This window comes from Siphateles boraxobius, unplaced genomic scaffold (assembly GCF_051911475.1).
Source record: "Siphateles boraxobius isolate OS27281-9 unplaced genomic scaffold, OSU_SipBor_1 1, whole genome shotgun sequence".
Classification (NCBI taxonomy): Eukaryota; Metazoa; Chordata; class Actinopteri; order Cypriniformes; family Leuciscidae; genus Siphateles; species Siphateles boraxobius.
Genome location: NW_027508699.1, coordinates 9,485,833 through 9,507,916, shown reverse-complemented (window position 1 = coordinate 9,507,916; position 22,084 = coordinate 9,485,833). Strand labels below are relative to the sequence as shown.

General features: G+C 37.7%; 1 protein-coding gene across 1 annotated transcript in view; it reads right to left on the bottom strand.

Moving 5' to 3' along the window:
* The window catches only part of st6galnac3 (ST6 (alpha-N-acetyl-neuraminyl-2,3-beta-galactosyl-1,3)-N-acetylgalactosaminide alpha-2,6-sialyltransferase 3), a 127,442-nt gene that overhangs the window by 29,148 nt on the left and 76,210 nt on the right, over positions 1 to 22,084 (bottom strand). Inside the window, exon 3 of the mRNA XM_077200979.1 lies at positions 4,466 to 4,875. Coding sequence (XP_077057094.1) covers positions 4,466 to 4,875 — 410 coding nt within the window. The remainder of the gene's footprint in view (positions 1 to 4,465; positions 4,876 to 22,084) is intronic.

Here is a 22,084-nt window from a genome sequence, read left to right as displayed (position 1 = left end):
ATTTGCATTCTGTCTGGCCACCGTAACAGTTCCTGGTCCTTGTTACTGGGGATACCTCTGTTGTAAAGGACTCTAATGCAAAGTAAACCTGTTATCTCTGTTTGGACTATTACCTTTAGTCTTGTTTTCAAGTACAGAGTGACTAGTTTCGCTTTTCTACATGCAGAATTTCAGCACATGTGTGCATTGTTTAAGTTTTTTATTGTGAGGAATAAACTCCTTCACAGGATTAGGGTCCATATTCCATATTCTCCCTTGCATTATTGTTATCGTTACAGACGCACAGCCAGGAGGATAACTTTTCGGGTTTTTTTCCCCCTGTATGTTGACTGCAACTCATGAATTTTATTTCCATGGACAAAACTTTTTCAAATATTAATTAGCATAAACACAGCTTTGTATATTTTTCCCTTAGAATTACACTACTGTTCAGAGGTTTGGGGTCAGTAAGATTTTTTGTAATTTAAAAATATATATAGTTTTTAGCAAAGATGCATTACATTTATCAAAAGGCATCAAGGCATTTAAGGATTTGGAATGTTACAAAATATCTCTATTTCGAAAAAATGCTGTTCTTTTGAACTTTCTATTCATCATAGAATCGTGAAAGAAAAAAGTATCATGGTTTCACGAAAAATAATAAGTAGCTATAAATCCCGATATGTAAGTGGAAAGGTTTATAGATCAGGCTTGTCTGGCCGGCACAAATGTATTTTGTGTTGCATGCAAGAATGAAATAAAGATGGATTGAAGAGGCGTTGTAAGACTTCTGCATGCTATTTTTTCAATGGCTTTCAAAAAGTAGTAGGGACAATATTGACTTTGGCAAAACTTGTTGGGGACGTACATTAAACATCTGATGGCTGCTGAAAATTCAGCTTTGCCATCAGAGAAAATTAAAATAAAATTAAAATAAACAAGTAGCATAGAAAATAAAATAGAAATTAGCTATTTTTAATTGTAATATTATTTCACAATATTTAATGTATTTTTGGTAACACTTTACAATAAGGTGTCATTAGTTAACATTAGTTAAATACATTAGTAAACACGAACTAATAAGAAACCGCACCTCTACAGCGTTTGTTAATGTTAATTTCAACACTTGCTAATATATTATTAAAATCAAAAGTTGTATATGTTAACATTAGTTAATGCACTTTGAATTGACATGAACAAACAATAATCAACTGTATTTGTATTAACTAACGCTAAAACAAAGATTAACAAATACAGTAACAAATGTGTTGCTCATGGTTAGTTCATGTTAGTTGATATATTAACTAATGTTAACAAATGAAACCTTATTGTAAAGTATTACCAATATGGTGAGTCTTAAACCTCGGTGAGCATAAGAGACTTCTTTCAAAAACATTTAAAAAAGAAAAGATTAGTATCATGTCATTGACCCCTAAAACACAATCCTAAATCTGACTTCAGTCTGTATGTGTTGAAATGAAACCAGTAAAGACAGATATTGTTACACCAAGACAATCAATACTGTTTATTTCACACTCCCCCAAAACCGAACAGCCATTAAATCCATAACCGTCTGAGTAGATCTCAAAAGGATTCAAAAGTGTGTGAAGTGACAGGTTGCAATCTCTCATATCCATACCATACTCTATATTGAACAGTTCTCAGTAAACCTAACCAGAGTGTGAAACTGGTCCCTAACCTTATCCGTGTCCCACCTCAGCACCAAGTGTTTAACACAAAGTGCAATGTATCTAACATTTTTTTTTAAGTACGTAGTAGTTATTTAAGACACCTAATATAAAGTGGGATCCATGTTTGGCTTCATAACTCTCAGTTTCTGATATAACAAGTTCTTCTTTTGAATTCTTCTGTGAGTTTAGACTTTATTAGCGATAATTCGCTGGCTCTCAACCACACAGTCCAAACGCAGGTGTTGTCTGCGAGCGAGGTTGCTCCTAAAATGTGATTCAAAACAAAAGCTTTGCTGCCAACTGTTTCCTGACATGCCGATCTGCTTTATTAAGGCTGATTTATTACTGACATTACACACACATCTGCTCATGGCCACGCATTCACTCACACTCACGCTAGAAGTGGCTTTACTCTATGCGGTAAATGGCCACATCTCACCTACGGGATGTACAAACCGCAGCACGCTGTTAGAGACATCACTATCTGCTTGCTTTTCCGCTAAAGGAATTGATGTAGGATAAAGGATAATCCTCTCCGGCCTTCCTTAAGAAAATCTCTTATCTGTGCTATAACACAACAGCATTAGGACTATCATGTGGGGATTACTCTTGAAAGGCAGAACTATCTCAGCATTTCAGTCAGACTGATCAAATGCAATCTAAGCCTCTCCATGAAATAGAGATTTTTTTGCCGACTTTTTAGAGAGTAACAGTGAACCTGCTGACTTTGTAAGCGCTCAACTTCAAATGAAACATTCATGAGGGTGTTATGTTATGGTCTGATGACTGTAATGAGTAATATCAACAGCTGATTAATTCCTGCGCTACGAGTGCACAGTGTGCCAGACTCATTAGCACACAGCGAGTGCTCTTCAGAACTCAAATAACCTTGAGAATCCATTGATTTCCTCTGACGGCATCTCACCTTTGATACCGCGGGGATGTTGACGACAACACAAGGAGGATTTTTACCTCTCTGCCTTCCTGAGAACATGGAGTTATTGAAGTGGCATTTTAAGAGAAGGCTACAGATTTTACAGTTATTGTGTATCTAAAGAGGACAAAGAACACATTGGTTTCAGACGTGAAACAAATTAAATCACTGGCATTCCGGGATTCATGTCGGTGCATAAGTCTGTCTCAATCAATGTATCCATGTCTACCAGTAAGTCCTATAAAAAAAAGTTTGTTTTACGTTTCAAACAAGGCTCTTAAGCCAATATATGAACTGACTTTTTAAAGTAAAAACACTTTTGGTTATGGGTCAAGAGAGTGTCCATGATAAAGAATTTAAGTTTGTAATCTTGTATTCATGTCGGTTTCACATGGATTAAAACATTTAATAATTCAATTTAATAAATAAAATGTCATGAGGTGTAACCATCCAATTGTATTAATTAATAAATATCAAGGCTGTCAATCGTTAATTTAAAAAATATATAATTAATTACACGATGTGGCGATTAAAATAATTGAATGAATCGCAAATTAATTAATCGCAAATTAATCACACATCAAGTCTGGCTGAGAAATTACCCCCAAAAGATCATTTAAAGTCATTATTGTGTTGAATGAGAAAAGAATGAGAAAAGAATCAAATAGATATTACAAAAAGTAGCTTTAGAAAAAAATATTTGATTTGATTCAATATAGAATTTATTACACATAAACATTTAGGCTTCAACAGCCATGAGGGAGAGTAAATGTAAATTTTGTAATTTTGTAAATTTTTGGGTGAACTGTACCTTAAATATTTTTTTTTATTAATATGGAAATTAATTAAATAATACTCTAAATAAATAAATAAATACTCTAAATAAATAATACTCTAAATAAAAACCTAAAACTGACAGTAGGTGGTGGTAAATGATTCACCCTGAACCAACCTTGTCAAAAAAAAAATTAATAGACTTATTGATTAATATTATTTACTGTTTTATGTTTTTCTGCATGTTTCTGCTGTTAGTTCTACCACATGACTTTGAATTGGTGGACAAAAGTTTTTCAAATATTATTAAGCAGTTTTTATTATTATTTTTTATTACAGAAATTCGTAAACAAATGTAACCTTTTGTAAATTGTCACCAATTTATTTGCACTTCCTTAAATTTAAATAACATTTTCCCATCCTATTTGTTAACTCAATTAAAATTTACAAAATTGCAATTTCAAAAGGTATTTTCAATTTAGTTCTGAATGATGCACAACCCACAGATACGAGTTATCCTGGGTTAATGTACAGTTACGTAATAAGATTTACGGTTTTAAGACTACGTCTAAGCTGTCAGTGTTTGGGATTGACAACCGCATTTACTTACACATGTGTGTTTCGAAATGTCCCATTCACACAGCAACTTACGTAGAGACGCTCCAGTGGAGAACGGAGACTGGATCAAAAACCTTCAATAAGATACTAAAAGCAAAACCACACATGAAAACCAGCAACACAAGGTAGACAGAGCATCTCTCTCGCACTGTATGACGTGACGGATAACTAGTTGTCTAGTCCAGTTCTGTTAACACAGTTGGAGTTTTCAGAGAATGCGGGTGTGAGTCCTGAAAATGTATGTGTGTGAGTTCGGTTATAGAATGAGGTTGTCACTCCTGTAAATAGTTAACTGGTCTGTGTGTGAATGTAACCATATTAAGGACTCAAATTCAGGACTCTGCTGCTGTGTGAACGTGGCCAAAGATGCTTAATGTTTAGAATCCGGGCCAGATTTATTATCTCCTCCATACGCACAGTGCATCACAAACATGTGGCCGAATACAGGAGGTGGTTACAAAGCTCTCACCTGTCTTTGCCTGTCTCCTTTTTGAAAACCGTGTCGCAGTAATTCATGCGCTCTTCTGTGGTGACGTAGATGCGAGTCTGTGGGTAGTTTTCCACCGCTTGCCGCAGCATGTTGTACACAATGCCCTTGCCATCCTGCCTCATGTTGCGCAAGGGTCCCCAGACCACATAGACGGTCTCGTTGCCCTGGCCGAAGAAGTACTGGGGCTTCTGGATTAGCAGAGGAACACTAGTGTGAGACACAACTCTCAGGTCCGTCCTCCGGCCCACGTCCCTCTCAAAGCCCCGGCTGGGTGCGTTGTTCATCCTCCATATGCAGGAGGACTGGTCAATCTCAGTCCCTGCCTCACGACCCAACATCTGGCCAGAGCTGGACACTATACTGCAAACCTCACAGTGCAGCTTCAACGGCTAAAAGTAGAAAAGAGAAATGGGGTTAATTAGCATTAGAGGTTCATTTAAATCATGAATCGCAAGCTTTCATAGTCTATTTTACTAAATAATACAAAATAATTATATACAAAATTATATATACAGCCTTTGATTTTAGACAATAGATTAAGTTGATAGAGGAAATATGTTTGTCAAATTTTAAAGGCTGATATATATATATATATATATATATATATATATACACACACATGCACACACGAATGATTCATGTTTTGTTAGAAAATTGTTTGACTAACATATCAAAAAGGTCTCACAACAAAAAAAAATATCCATGCCACTATAAGGTTTTTTTTTAAAAGAGTAAAGTACATGTTAAGTATTTGTGGATCGGGATTTGTGGATTTGTGCCCTTTTCATCAATAATGAGATATACCTTCCCATTGAATTTTTCATCTAAATCTCGGTCTTACAACTAAATCTATTGAGTGGCTCTGTGGATACATGACTTTGAGGTGATGCTGTGTGCTTTCAAGTGCAGCCGAGTGTGGCATTATTGTGAATGTTGCTGCTATATTCGGTTCTTGTTACTGTCATGCATACCACTGGATGAGCATCCATGTTATGGTGGAAAGATCCACCGTGGTGGTCCATGGTACATTTCTGAATTGTGTGAACAAAAAACTTTCCGGAAAAAACACGAAACGATTCCACTGAAGGCAAGTTTGATGTGAACCCGTATGCAGTGTATTTACAAAAACGTGAACTAATACAGAAATAAACAAAGACGTGACTTGACGATAAACATGAACAAAACATGAACTTAAACACACCAACGGCAGTAACAGGGAACAAAGCTAGACAAAAGAACAATGGGAACATGACATGACTTAAGACACACCAATAATCAACCAATGAACCAATAACAAAACAGAACAGAGAAACGCATGAACCAAACAACCAATGAGAACATGACACATGTAACAAAGAGGCACATGACAGGATCACATAAGGAGCAAGGGAAATACATGATAAAACCAGGAACATGACAATGGGAAAAAGACATGAAAACATGCAAACAAAACCACAACCAATATACACTATATGATGGAGTGCTGCGGTGACCATCTATGAAGCAGCATACTGGACGACAGTAAAGCAAACAGCATGTGAGAAATAGAAATATCAATCTGCATGAGATTCAATTAACATTCGCAAATTAAACATTTACAGATTTGTTCAAATTACATTTTAGATCTGATTTGATTACAGTGGTACTTAGCCTGAAACGTTTGAGAAGCACAGTAAAAGATAACATCTGCTTAGTCTGCTTAAATATACTAAAAATGAGAGTATGCAGAGTGTGAAATGCATACGAAAGGCGTGTTCAAATATGACTGCGGCTGGATGTAACCGATCAGTGAGAGTTGCCGCTTGCAGTCGGTGTAGAGCTGAAAATGGAGACGTGAAGTCAGACACTTTCTGCTTCCCGTAGTTTGCATACTTTACCACAGCTGAAGTGAAATAAATGCAATATTTGTCAAATTCAAAGACTTTTCAGAGACGTTTTCATTCAATACTTTAAGTACTGCTTAATACTGCGTGTGTTTGTACAACATAAGCCAATACTTTTATTATTCCAATGTAGTGGGGTCTACGTTTTTTTTATCAGTTTAATTTTGATAAACGACACAATATAGAATCACAACCACATGAAAAGAGCTTTTACTGTTATAAAAATTCAGATTTGTGAACATTAGAGGACATTAGATCGGTCCGCCCAGCGCTGTAAGAAGTCAAACAAGCCTTTTGACAGGAGCCTTAAACATTTACTCCTAACCAGCAGTGTAATGACTAATCATCAACACCATGGCATTAAATCTATCACCCTGGTCTTTCTATTTATCCACCTAGAATACCAAAGGGACGCTGAGTGCCATGAGATTGCCCTAACAAATTAGAGCATGTTTGCCCTGCTTGGCTGATCTGCAAATCTGAGAACAATTTAGTATTGCTCAAGACAGGATAATGGTGGCAGGGGCCGATCAATAGCTTATGGCTGACCAGCAGATCAGTAACAATTAGTAAGTCATTTGAGTTACGCCTCCTTAAATGTAACATTACTCACATTATTCTATTGGGAACAAAGAACTGATAAGACAACCACTGAATCACTGTGACAGTGAAAAAAGAAAACAGCAGTAAGCCTTCAGACACACTTAGTGTTTGTCAAATGATAGACATTTGGCTTCCAAAAATGGAAATGAGATTATAAGTATCATCAGACCAAAGAAATGTATGGAAATTAAAGTAAAGAAGATTAGCACAAGTTAATTTTGGCATTTTTTAGATTTTCTAAAGCCCCTTTCACACAGCGTGTTGACCCCGGAAGATTGCCATAAAATTTCCAGAGTGCCTTCTGTGTGAACACAAACACGTCCTGGTATTGAGTCCGGCATCGATCCCGGCATGGGGACCTATAGGAACATTGCGTGGACCAGTCCCAGAACGGGCCCTTTGTAAACAAAAGGCAGGATCATTCCTGCAAAGGGCTGTGCCGTGGTGATGAAGCTGAAGCTGAGATACTTCACCATCTTAGTGAAATGGTATATGATGCGCTACTTTATGATCGAATCAGAAAAGAATATGCACATGCGTTGAGAGAAATCGCAGATCATAAGTAAACTTAAGATGCTGCAGAGACATTACACGTCACACAGATGTCACATGTCTTTACGGGATGTGTGAACCCACAGCACACAAATTCCAGAAAATCACTGGCAGTGTGAATGAACCAAAATCAAACGATCCCTGGACAAATTTTCGGACACATTATATTTTCATATGTATTTTACGGAATCTCTGTGAGAAAGGGGCTTAATTTGCCTTAAATATAAAATAAATACTTTTATTACTAATAATGCTTTTAAAGTATTTAAATAAAGGAGTACAGAAGATATTGGCTAAAGCAATACTGCATTGACTAATATAATGATTAAGTAAATTAAAGTAAAATAAAATACTGTATACAGTAAGTATCACTACATTGTGACACCATGTGTCATGTAGCGGATTGTCGAGAGGCCTGGGAGAGGTTTAGGGAGGCACAGTACAAGGGAGAGGTTTTCAATATGCCCGTTGTAGGTGTATTTGAGAAGCAACAGCTCATAAGGTGCAGTCCACATGACGTACAAAAAAAAAGAAAAAAGAAAAAGAAAACTTAATGCAACGTATACTGATAATAAAAAAAAAAGAAAAAAAATGCTGTGAGAGCAGCAAAAACTGGCACTAAACAATGCCTAGTGGCACATCCACACAATTATCAGCATGTCTCACCTCAAACATGTTCAATTATTGGCATAGTATACACAGGATGCCACTCTCTCCTAATCCTGATCAGACAAAGGATTAAATACCTAAGTTTCCCGCCAAACACCTAGTGGGACGAACCATTGCCACGGGGTGGAACCTTTCCCCATAACACTCACTGAAGTCCCCCGCCAAACATTGGCACATAAATATAACTAATGTTCATGAACTCATTCAGACACACAATAATCATAATACAAACATACATAACATACAACCAAAAACTCACACATTTAACTACATTTAACAGTAGGTATTAGAGCATGACCCCTATTTACTGTAGAAAAGCCAGTCATGTTCAAGAACAGTCAACTTCAGGTCTGTGGGGTAGAAAGATGACCAGAACTACATTGAGTCGTGCCTCATGAGATAGCCAAGGTTTCTTGTAGGACTGTCTAAATCACGTCAACTAACCATTGGGGTACCTCAGGGTTCAGTGCACGGCACCCCTCTCTTATCAATATACACAATTTCACTATTCCCAAACAATTTTGTTTTCCTGATCTTTGTTTTGATTCCCACCTCGTGTCTTTTATTTTGAAAGTTATTGTCTCTCTTGTCTATGGTGGCTCAGGGGAGAGCACTGTTGCCTCACAGCAAGAAGGTCACGGGTTTGAGTCCCAACTGAGTCAGGAGGCCTTTCTGTGTGGAGTTTGCATGTTCTCCCTGCATCCACGTGGGTTTCCACCAGGTGCTCTGGTTTCCCAACATTCCAAAGACATGCAGGTTAAGGATTGGATTGGTTGCTGTAAAATTGGTCATAAGAGTAAGTGCATGTGTGTCCCAGCACTGGGATTGCATACGTTGCACACTCAGTGCTGGCTTGCATCAGGAAGCATATCACACAACACTGAAGTCTGATTAAACCCACCAGTCTTCATTATTACAGAAAACTGAAGGACAGCAATGCTCCAGCCAAAACTTTATCTTAAACATTAATAAATAAACATTAATATTCTAGTGTTCCTTACAAAAGTGCCAACTAGCCTGAAGTAGCAAAAGTGCAGTGCTGAAGTGCCAACTAGCCTCTCCCTATGGAGGATCCCTATACCACTCTACAGATAAAGCGTTGTGGATTTTTTTGGTTTGCGTACCTACCCGAAGTGATAAAATAAAATAAAATTCTGCATCAAAATTTATAGACAAGACAAGTAGTTTGTTTAGGCATGGTTTGTAAGAAATTACAAACCTGAGCACATATATTCAAACACACATAACTATAGAATAAATTCTTAATGTGCATGTGTCGCCATCAGCGTCTATCACAGGTTCGCGTTTAAAGTCTGTTTAGAGAGAACGGTGTCGTCTTAGCTGCCCCTAATTTAATAACAAACTATCATTTAGACGGAAGTGAATCAATCAAAACTAAGTTTAGCTGGAAAAACATTTTTCAAGAACCACTATAAAACTAAACCAATCTCTGTTACCTTAAATTATATGTTTATCTCTGTAAAGCTGCTTTGAAACAATCTACATAGTTAAAAGCGCTATATAAATGAGGATGACTTGACAAAAAAAAGCTAGATGTCAAGAAGGTTTTTAACACTCAACGGTATCATAGTGTTTTGCAAACAAATTGAGCACTTCAAATTAACCCAGATTCAAACTAAACTAATAATATGCCCCCTGTGTTCCAAGACAGGCTCTCGAGCATATCTTGAGCATCTGCTCCTGGGCCCTGAGCGATTGCCGTTATCGCTGAAGACACGATCAAGTCCTCAAGACCATAGCTGAGGCAATCAGTACGGGGTTCACGAAGGCAGATGCACCAACACTACAGACAGGAGAATTGCATTCATGAAGGAGGGAGAGCAGCCCATGAGGAAAAAAACACCATGTTGGCTTACTCTACAAAGCACGAGACAGGCTGATGACAGTGGACCTGGATAGGCAGCTGAAAATTCCAACACACACCCCCCAGACCAGGATGATGTCTGGTCTATGAAACAGCTTATCCTACTGGAGCTTACTGTGCCTTGGGAGTAGAGAATGGAAGAGGCGCAGGAGAGAAAGAAGGAGAAGTATGAGGGACTGCTGCATGGAGGCCTGCCGCTGTATTGGGTGGAAAACCAGGTGCATGCCAGTGGAGGTGGGTTGCAGAGGATTTGCAGGTTATTCCCTCAGCAAGTCTTTTGGAAGCCGGTGCAAGTGGTGGAACTGGTGCAAGCCGGAGAAGAGCCATCAGCAACAGCATGGAGGCTTCAGAGTGGGCATCAAGATGGCTATGGTTGGAAATGGGTAACGTGTGGGACCGCAAAAAATGCCACTTGGACACAGACAGAGATTTGATCAACCTCGGTCAGGTCACCTTGAAGAGGATGTCTGTTGAAAGACCCGAAACACTCAATGACGCCATGAAACAACACTGATGATGTGTTTCTGCATCAGAGGTTTAATGAATAACTGAAAAAACTAAGGGCCCTATAATACATCCGGCGCAATGCAGCGCCAGACGCGACAGCAAGTGTTTTTTGCTAGTTTCAGCTAGTTTTACGTTGCTAAAATAGCAAATTCATTTGCACCTATTTGTGCGCCCATGGGCGTGCTGGTCTGAAAACGAGGTGTGTTCAGGCGCATTGTTGGCACGTTGCTATTTTAAGGCAACTGAAATAGACTGCGCCATTGACCAACAAAAACCTGGTTTAAAGTCAATGGCGCTATTTATTTATGTTTTGTTATTTAAAGGGCGCAGTTTTTCTGCTTGCAAATTCCGCCATGTAAATAGCAAATCCGCCATGGCGCGAGCTGAATTGGCTTATAAAGGGAATGGGAGATAAGACTCTGATTGGTTTATTGCTCATACTCATTAAGAGAAAAGGGACAACCTTTTTAGAACGTCGTTAAACTAGCAAAAGTGTCACAAAGCAATTTTTTTCTTTCTATATTTTGAAATTCAATGTGAATTAAAAATGTGCATCCTGTTTGCTATCTCAATTCAGCTTAAAACCTTGAACTGAAATAGAATTAAAATAATAATAATAATTCTAAACTTAATCCAAGTTGCCACATTAAATCCCTTTTGGAATCTCTGCAATAGTTACCAGTCAGCCTGCATCAAATTCAAGGCTCTCAGCTTTTATTCAGTTGCACGCCTGGAACACAACCAGCACAAAATCATTTTGGGGAGATTGAGGAACATTTCAGTGCAGCCATAGACTCTCACTTGTTCTTCTAAACCGATTCTGTCTCAACCTGCTGCTGGACTCACAACTCGCACTGATGTACACATATTGATTGGGTTGGTGGGAGCAGGAACACACTGTCACATTATAGTTAGTAGTCATCAAACCGTTCTGGAGCATCTGGACTGTGCCAAGATTTAATGTGCCAGTCTGGGCAGAATAACAAATAATATATGCGCACATGGTAAAACACACAGGAGTGTGATTTGATGTATAACAGATGAATTAATATACACTGCTATTCAACATCATATTTTCATCTACAATAGGAGGTCTTGTGCAGCAATATACAGTATATTAAGCAATAGGTTATCATGTAAAATATAAGGTTACTTAGCGTGCACCTAATAAAATATTATGCTAAAAATATCAACATTAAAGCCTCCCTTGAAAAATTCAGAAGGATATTATACACATACACATTTTTTGACAGTTACAATAAAACATGTTGATAAGTGAATAGCATAGTTTATGTGTAATGTTTATGCTATCACTTCATTGTTTTGTTTTATGACTAGGCTTCATGCATTAGCACTTTTGATCTAAAGCCTCATGCAGAGTTCAGCACCACTCGATCTGGATATGCTAAACCAGACTGAAAACAAGGTCATAACAAAGAGAGAGAAAGACATCAAATGCAAATAGCAATGACTAAGTAAGTGTGTTACAAAGCAGACAGTAACTCAGTAAGATGTTGTGGGAAAAAGCAAGCGGACACCGGCCAACGTTCAACACACAATTTAATAATAAAATAAGCCCCTCATGGGCGACTGCTGTCACATATAATAAAACATAAAACACAACATAAGTCCAGGCCTGTTCCTCTCTTGATCTTCACTGTCGTCGCTCCTCCTTTATGCTCATTATCAAATCACGCCACCGGCCTCGTGCCGTTCTCTCACGGCCCTCGGCCTCATCCTTCTCGCCACACAGACCAGAGCTTTTATCATAAAAATAGTCCAGCTGATTAAAGACATATGCATATTTGTTCTAAATTTCTCAGTTCCTACCTTGGATACAGTGTTGGTTAGTTTATTGTAGTTTATTAATATGTAATAAAAGCAGTGTTAATTAATGCACTTAAAAATGATTTTGTTTTTAGACTTGATGCGGTTTAGGGAATATGTTCCTCTTTGCAATTAAAAAAAAAAATCAAAACATTACTGAAATCTTGTGCAGGATTTCATGGGAGATTAAAGTAACAGGATTAAATTACCTAAATCTACCCAATCTAAATCTAATCTACCCAACATTGCTGGAAGACAGAAACAAATGGTTTGCATTGTGAGATCCTCAATTAGGGATGGATACACAAACACATACATTTTACTAAGAAAATGAATAATGGGCTATAAAAATATGCACACGTGTCAAGCCTGGAACCCTATTTGAATCAAATTTATTCATTTACATACTCATTTAATTTTGTTTGGAAGAAATGTCACGTGTTACTGTAATTACTGCAACATTCAATGCACACTGCCTATACAATGCTGATAGACAAATGAGAAAGAGAGAGAAGGGGGAGAGAGAGAGAGAGAGAGAGAGAGAGAGAGAGAGAGAGAGAGAGAGAGAGAGAGAGAGAGAGAGAGAGAGAGAGAGAGAGAGAGAGAAACAATTCATTTTTCATTTGGTATTCAAGAGATGGAATACTATACTTTAGACCACTGCAGGCCTTGATAAACTCTTCAAGGTTTTTTTTTTTAATGTGTGTGGCATTTTAAGCACAGAATTAACATTGTCTCCCCCACTCAGCAGCCAAACTCCAGTAAACATAATAAAACCAAAAACTAGTCCCGATTTACCTATCAAAACAAACACAGTCTCTGTGACAAGATGCAGAAGAGATGATGCATAAATTACTGGCTACAGGACTGCTGGATAACCTTTATTTCCCATAAGCTCTATTTGCCAAGACTAACAAGCATAAACAATATTTGAGACATAAACAAAACTAACAAAACAAAGCAAAACTAAAAGACATAAACAAGTGAAAATTAAAATAAACTATGATGAATGGGCAATTACTAGTTAAGAATGTTACTTTTGCTAATTTAGTTTAGTTGGTCCATATGGTGAAGCATCGATTTAGTTTTCACTGCTTGGAGAGGCAAATTTATTTTCCAAATGTAATTCCACTTTCCTTTAGAAGGCTTAATACATTTTATAAAGTCATACTAAGAGATAACGTACAACTATAATAATAAATCTTACGGGATTACATCTAACCCTGAAATTCATCAAGATGCTTCAGAACTATTCTATAAATTATTCATAAAGAAAATTACATATCTATTTGTGCCAAACAGGAGCCTCCATGGGATTCTGTTCCACCACTTCGTTTTAGGCCAAAAAGTGATCTTGATATGCATATGTGAAGGTAATATTTTGCACAAAAGGTTGGATAAAACGTCCTCTGCAGGCAGAACACTGTTTTTAAGAGTATAGCACTACGTCCTTGGCATGGCTATCAACCCTAAACATCGCTCATTGTTAAAGGGCAAGTCGCATATTTCTGTCAAAATTAATGTCAGTTGAGGCACATTTATGGTCTCTGATAAGATTAAGTCATGTAGGAACATAATCCTGGGCTGATAATATACACTAATGACATACTCAATCAAACTCAATCTTGCAAACAAGGACAAAAATAGCATTGAAAGGGACAAAAAAGAATAGTTACCAAAAACAGGCTCAACCCAGACAATAAAACTACTATCCAAATGGCATGCATGATGCCAACCAACGTAGGAGACTACAAAGGGAGAATAATCGTTGCTGATCCCAAACCACTTCAAAGGGCACTTCGATATGAATGCTTTCATAGTTTCAACTGATGGACACCTTGAGAAACTCTCTGCCTGCATCACTTTGCTGTAAATCACTTTGTTTTTCTAATAGAGAAGAAGTTTATACACTTTATTTTTGTCATGATTATGTTTAGTTATATGGACTCTAATTTTGATATCCTGTTTTGTTTCCCTTAGTTCCTGTTTCCTTGCACTATTAAGTTTCAATTCCCTTGGTTTCTGATTGTGTCCCTATGGTTACTTATAATTATCAGCTGGGTCGTATTTAGTTCCTTGTTATTCCCTACATATATACTCCCTGTTCAGTTTTGTCCTCTATCGGTTATTGTCTTATGTAATGTGTTGTGTTACTTTTGTGTTCATCATTAAAGTCTAGTTCATGCGTGTTGCTTATCCTCCCCGGAACGTTACAATTTTAAGGTTTTACAGTAACACTTTATTTTCCAGTGTCCTTTTTACATTTGTTACATGTACAGTGGGTACGGAAAGTATTCAGACCCCCTTACATTTTTCACTCTTTGTTATATTGCAGCCATTTGCTAAAATCATTTAAGTTCATTTTGTTTTCCTCATTGTTGTACACAAAGCACCACATATTGACAGAAAAACACAGAATTGTTGGCATTTTTTCACATTTATTAAAAAAGAAAAACTGAAATATCACATGGTCCCAAGTATTCAGACCCTTTGCTGTGACACTCATATATTTAACTCAGGTGCTGTCCATTTCTTCTGATCATCCTTGAGATGGTCCTACACCTTCATTTGAGTCCAGCTGTGTTTGATTATATTGATTGGACTTGATTAGGAAAGCCACACACATGTCTATATAAGACCTTACAGCTCACAGTGCATGTCAGAGCAAATGAGAATCATGAGGTCAAAGGAACTGCCTGAAGAGCTCAGAGACAGAATTGTGGCAAGGCACAGATCTGGCCAACCTTACAAAAAAAATTCTGCTGCACTTAAGGTTCCTAAGAGCACAGTGGCCTCCATAATCCTTAAATGGAAGACGTTTGGGACGACCAGAACCCTTCCTAGAGCTGGCCGTCCGGCCAAACTGAGCTATCGGGGAGAAGAGCCTTGGTGAGAGAGGTAAAGAAGAACCCAAAGATCACTGTGGCTGAGCTCCAGAGATGCAGTCAGGAGACGGGAGAAAGTTGTAGTAAGTCAACCATCACTGTCGGGGCTTTATGGCAGAGTAGCCCGACGGAAGCCTCTCCTCAGTCCAAGACACATGAAAGCCCGCATGGAGTTTGCTAAAAAACACCTGAAGGACTCCAAGATGGTGATAAATAAGATTTTCTGGTCTGATGAGACCAAGATAGAACTTTTTGGCCTTATTTCTAAGCGGTATGTGTGGAGAAAACCAGGCACTGCTCATCACCTGTCCAATACAGTCTCAGCAGTGAAGCATGGTGGTGGCAGCATCATGCTGTGGGGGTGTTTTTCAGCTGCAGGGACTGGACGACTGGTTGCAATCGAGGGAAAGATGAATGTGGCCAAGTACAGGGATATCCTGGATAAAAACCTTCTCCAGAGTGCTCTGGACCTCAGACTGGGCCGAAGGTTCACCTTCCAACAAGACAATGACCCTAAGCACACCGCTAAAATAACGAAGGAGTGGCTTCACAACTCCGTGGCTGTTCTTGAATGGCCCAGCCAGAGCCCTTACTTAAACCCAATTGAGCATCTCTGGAGAGACCTGAAAATGGCTGTCCACCAACCTTTACCATCCAACCTGACAGAACTGGAGAGGATCTGCAAGGAGGAATGGCAGAGGACACCCAAATCTAGATGTGAAAAACTTCATTCTTTCCCAAAAAGACTCATGGCTGTATTAGATCAAAAGTGTGCTTCTACTATATACTGAGCAAAGGGTCTGAATACTTAGGACCATGTGATATTTCAGTTTTTCTTTTTTAATATATGTGCAAAATGTCAACAATTCTGTGTTTTTCTGTCAATATGGGGTGCTGTGTGTACAATAATGAGGAAAAAAATGAACTTAAATGATTTTAGCAAATGGCTGCAATATAACAAAGAGTGAAAAATTTAAGGAGGTCTGAATACTTTCCGTACCCACTGTACTTACCATAGTAATAACAGTAAATTATGCCTAATCCTACCCTAACCCTATCCACCTTATTTTGCAATGCGGAAGTAAATGACATACTTCCTTTTAATGTGTTAGACTTCCGTTTGACTAGCCGGTAGGAAAGAAGCCATTTTATGGGAGCACGCACAAAACACTATTAAACACCGTGATGGTTAATATTTATCACACCCGCGATGGGGGGATGAAATGAAAAAGTGGCCAGACATCTTATGAGAATATTTTCAATTATTTTGTGCTGTGACTCGGAGTAGACGGTTCTTCGATGCGCGTCTCAGCTCGTTTAACAAATGCCATCTCTGCATATGCTTTGAGTTTGGGTTGCTTATGACGTTCATATGGGAATGCAATGTGCGCAATTTCACCAGATTTGTAATGTAAGTAATCTATAAACCTATGCCAACACAGGAGAATACATCAATATGTTTCTATTTATGCAAACTGTTTATTCATCGCGACTTCAAAATAAAAGTTTAAACCCAAATGAGTATGCATGTTTTGATGTCCACATGTTATTGTTCAAGAAATTACAGTGGCTGTAACATTTATAACCTTAACATAATTTAACATGCATCGTTTCACATGTAATGCATCGTGTCACACATTAAACATGTGCGTGCAAAGAACTCAAAATCTGCAACAGATACACTTAACTATTAGACTAAAACATAAAAATAACAAGCAACTCGCATTGCCAATTACAAAATGCTTTTAACCGACGAGCCGACGAGCTTTGAACAGCCCCACGTCCACATTCAGTTCTGAGGTCTCATTCATAAAACTGTGCGTAGGATCCTTACTAAAAGTGTACGTGCGCCCGAAAGCCAAAAATGTCGTACGTAAAAAAATATTCAGACTTATAAAACCGTGCGTACACCAGAACCTGCGCAAAATTCACTTTATAAATCCCAGTTAGCGGAGGATTGTGCGCACATGCGTCTCCTCCCCGAAACAACCATAAATGGACCTTACAACGCCTAGTTTTACTATGCATATCCTCATCTGCATATCATTTGCATATGATTATTCATCCACGTGATAACATGTTTAACGGTACAAGACATTAGGAAAATATGAAATACGGATGTGCCGTCACATTAAAATCATTTAGTAGCCTATCCTTGCCTTGTTTTTTTGCCTAACATTTCAGAGAAAGTTTATCTCAATCTTTTCCACTGGCCAAATAGTATTTTTATTTGATTTATATTTTTAATGGAAACAGATTGACCTTGTTGTGCATTATTTGCACAAAACTATTTTCTCAGACAATCTGCTATTATCATAAGCAATTATCTATGTAGTTAAAACATTAAAACACAGCATTCCACAGATAAAGTGTTCAAAAGCATTGCATCCACAACATATTTATATTTATTGAATATAAAAAATGTTGCAACTTCTCAGTAATGATTTCATGTAGTTCAAGTGTTTAACTCCTTTAATGAGAATGGCATATTTAATCTAAATGTTTATATCAGAAGTAAAACAGTTTAAATCATTCTTTTATTTCTTATACATCATTGTGAACATGCACTGTATCTATGATTAGGACTCATAATGAAGATTTACGGTTTTACTTTTTTGCCGTTAGATAGATAGGCTATGCATCAGTTTCACTAAACGGCCCAACGCGCTCTCTGACGCGGACATTTAAGAAGGGATGGATATTTGCTTCAAGGGATAGGCTTGGTGAGTCAAATTATATTTGTATTATCTTTCTGTATATGTATAATTTTCTTTAGATTTTCTGTCTAAAAGTGACCAAAAAGACATTTAACTCCAGCACACCATCGGTGTCGCCAAACTGCTACATCTCCAAAACGTCTGTATGCATGGTTCAGAGTTTGCGTGCAGGTGCGCAAATTTTCCAGTCAAGTTTGTTTTTATAAATCACCACTTATGCGTCGGAAGTGGCGTACGCCTCTTTCAGGGCCTGTTTTGTGCGTATGCAATGGTTATAAATGAGGCCCAGGTGCATTTGATTATTGGTCATAACAAATATCTTGCATTTTTACGCTTGAAACATCTGTTATGGCACACCCTAACTGTGCAAAGGACGCCAGTCTGTCTGTAGTCCATATTAAAAAGTACCTAGCCAGTCAAAACTACGGGTTCACAATAATTTCAAAAATGGCGGAGCCCGCTCTTGCGTGAAAAATAAGGTGAATAGTAAGTACATGTTGTTAATTATTGTTAGTCAGCACTTAAATGTATAATTACATTGTAACAATGACACCTTAAAATAAAGTGTAACCCTTTATTTTAAGGTGTCCGTGCTACAATGTAATTCTACATTTATGTACTGAGTAATATTAATAATTAACTACATGTACTTACTAAAGAGTTAGGGTAGGATTAGGATTTGGTTGAGGTACTTACTATAGGGTTAAGATTAGGGTGAGTTTAGGTTAGTTGCATGTAATTAAGCACAATGTATAAGTGTGTAACAAAGACACTATAAAATAAAGTTACCTAATTTTATTTTCACAACTGGTGTTACAGTTGCCCTTGACAGATTAAAGGGATGATGAACTGAGAAATAAAATTTTCCTTGATCTTTTGACATATAAGAGGTCATTATACTATAAAAAAAAATATCCTGTTAGTTTCAGAACTCAAAACTTCCATGTAAGCCCAAAAACAGCTTTTATTGAAAACTACTCATTTCGGATTTCGTCTCAGTGTGACGTCATAGTGCAACGAAAGACCGCCTCTACAGAAGATCAACGCCCACTTCTACATCATTGCCCATTAGCCCCGCCCACTGATTCACGCATATAGCAGGAGGTGAGTAAATACGAGAGAGAGGTGCAAACACAGGATTACTCCAGCAACAAAAAAATAAAGATGCCTCTGAGGATTACAAGTGATTTTGAAGTGCCAAGTCTTTCCCTTCCTTGTGATCCTAACATTAAGAAAGTATGGATGAACTTTATTTTCAATGAAGTTCGTTAAAACCAGATCGAGTAAGACTCAGTAACAGTAACTTTAAATTCGAAAGCATATTCATTTTAGACAGTATTGAACAATGTTTTATACAAAATGTCTTCTCAGAAAAAGGGTCATCCCTTGTGCAACTGTCCTCTGTTACAGTCACCTCTGGTCTTCCTTAAGTAAGTCCATCATTCAGATGAAATGCACGCAAGAATGTGTGAGAACGATTATTGTGGAGTAACCGACAGCTTACACAGCAACCTGTCTGAAAGCACACGACCTGACAGAGGGTCACAATCGTAACCTTTCTGACCTAACGGGACACCATGAATGATTCATGGGACTCATCACACAAATTTTGCTGACACTTGGCCTTATGTTACCTGCGGGTAGGAAAGAGATGTACTGATTTTGGACATTTTTCTAAGAGCTAAAAGCCTTGACTCGCTCCCTACGGCTTTGTGAGACAGATTGAAAAAAAAAAAAAAAACGCTCTGAAGTCTGGGTTGCTTTTAGAACAGTGATTGTGTTGTTTGTGTGGCAGACGGGACATTGTGGGCCGGGTCCCTGTTGAGCCAGATCAGTTACTTGCTACAGTTAATATTGTGCATATCGCCTTTTTCCAACTTTGTTTTGCCATTGGCCTGGCTTGCTTAGTTGGGGACATTCAATTTAACATTTAATTTAATATTCAACAATAATATTGATCTGTCTGCATTGACACTATTATACAAGAACTGAACTGAGCTGGACGATGACATCACGGTTTACTCCAGAGCGGCTGTATAAATGAACTCAATTAATAACTTTTTTTAAAACAAAAATGAAACATCACTAAACTTACTTAAGCTGGACTATAGCGCTTTTAACAATGTAGATTGTTTCAAAGCAGCTTTTTACAGAGATAAACATATAATTTAAGGTAACAGAGATTGGTTTGGTTTTATAGTGGTTCTTGAATAATGTTTTTTTAAAGTTACTGTGACGCTATTTTCTTCTGGAAACAAACTTTTTTCCATTATTATCCTGTTATCTCTGTGAAGCTGTTTTGAAACAATCTGTATTGTAAAAAGCGCTATATAAATAAATGTGACTTGACTTGACTTGTGGTTCATGTGTGTTTCTAAGAGCTAGAAAAGCAAAGTTGCTTGAAATGCAAATTGACATGATGGTTAGGCTCTGGGCAGCAGTGTAGACGTTTCAGATGTTAGAATACGTTAATGTTCATAGGCGCTGGTATTGTGGAACTCGTGAAAGAAAGTGAATGATACACCACATTAGTCCAACAGCCCAGAGAAAATAAGACAGCATTTTTTCATTAAAGCTGAGATGAGGAAAAACAAGAAGAATATGCTACATCTGCCCTTCACTCAGACGGGGAACACCAGGACTCCATGAGCATGCAAACAAACAATATTTGAAATATATATATTTTTTTGAGGGACTGTGCTTTATTTCTGTGCCAAGAACATTTTGAGGGGGAAAAAAAGTTCTGGTCAGCAAGGTGCATTTTCATTTTGATATATCATGAATTATTTTGTTCTTGTATTAATGTTTCTTACATATTGTCATTTTTACTGATGCACCAAATTCTGGGCAACTGAAAATATTCAGTCGTTAAAGTTTTAGAGGACCGAAATAATAGCTGACGATTAATTACTGCTTCTCCTAAGGTGCGTTTTGACTAACAGACGGGTGTCATGCACGCAACGTGGATAAACTGCCTACAACAGGTACAGTAACAAAACTTCACTAAACATACATTTTCTGACAATCTGACCATAGACTTTAAAAAATATGGACAAAGCATCTGTGACGTCACCCATAGACTTTCTGAAGAACGGTTTTAGGCCGTTTATGGGGGTATTGGTGGCGCCACCTTGGAAAATCTTTTCAGAAAGGATACAGAGGTGGTATGATGTGTTGTGTCAGATCATGGCCGATACGTCAAATTTCAGGAATTCCACTCGGTGCAGCCCGTTATCAGCTGTCAATCACGCTGTCAATCAAAGTTAACCACGTCCTTATTTGTCATGCATTTTATATCTAAATACGATCTAAACTAATGAGTTAGAAAAAAATTCACCCCCCTCACGGTTTTTCAGGCACTCGGAACCTATCGAAAAATACAATAAAAGTCCATGGGACCAACCTGTAAAAACATGAATTTATGCTGTGAAAACGGATATTTTAACTCTAGTAGATTACATTTTGAATTTTGATGCACTATCTACCATAATAATAATTCATTAGTTGGTTTGCCCTGTTTTTTTTTTTTCTCTATTTTCTTTGGGGTTTTTTTGTAGCTGAGAGTTTAAGAGAGAACTGTTCAACTTTGGGTAAAACGCGGTGCTTTTCACGGTCACTGTTCATCCAGACGTCCAATCACAGTGGAGGAGGGGCTGGGCAAATACCTCACTGATAAATCATCCTACTTGTACAACAACTGAGCAACAATGGAGTTATTATTGCTGGTTACTGCATTTTTATATTCAGTAATATTCTTCGAAATGGGATACTAGTGACACATTACTGACTGGCATATTCTGTATCGCCACCAGCTGGCCGCTTTGAGAAGAGCGCCTGGCTTTTTTTAGCTGGCTAAAAATGCTTTGGCAGACACTCGTTAATTGAAAGTTTATTGTTAGGCATTTGGTCAATTAGTCTCTTTATCATTATGCAATATACTGGAGCCAAACCTGAGAAGGGAGTCCTGAAGATTCCATCCACGGCGTTCCTGGACACGTAAATTATGTTTTTGTAATTCATAATGCGGATTATGCTAATTTTGAATGAGCATTCATGCATATTTACGAATG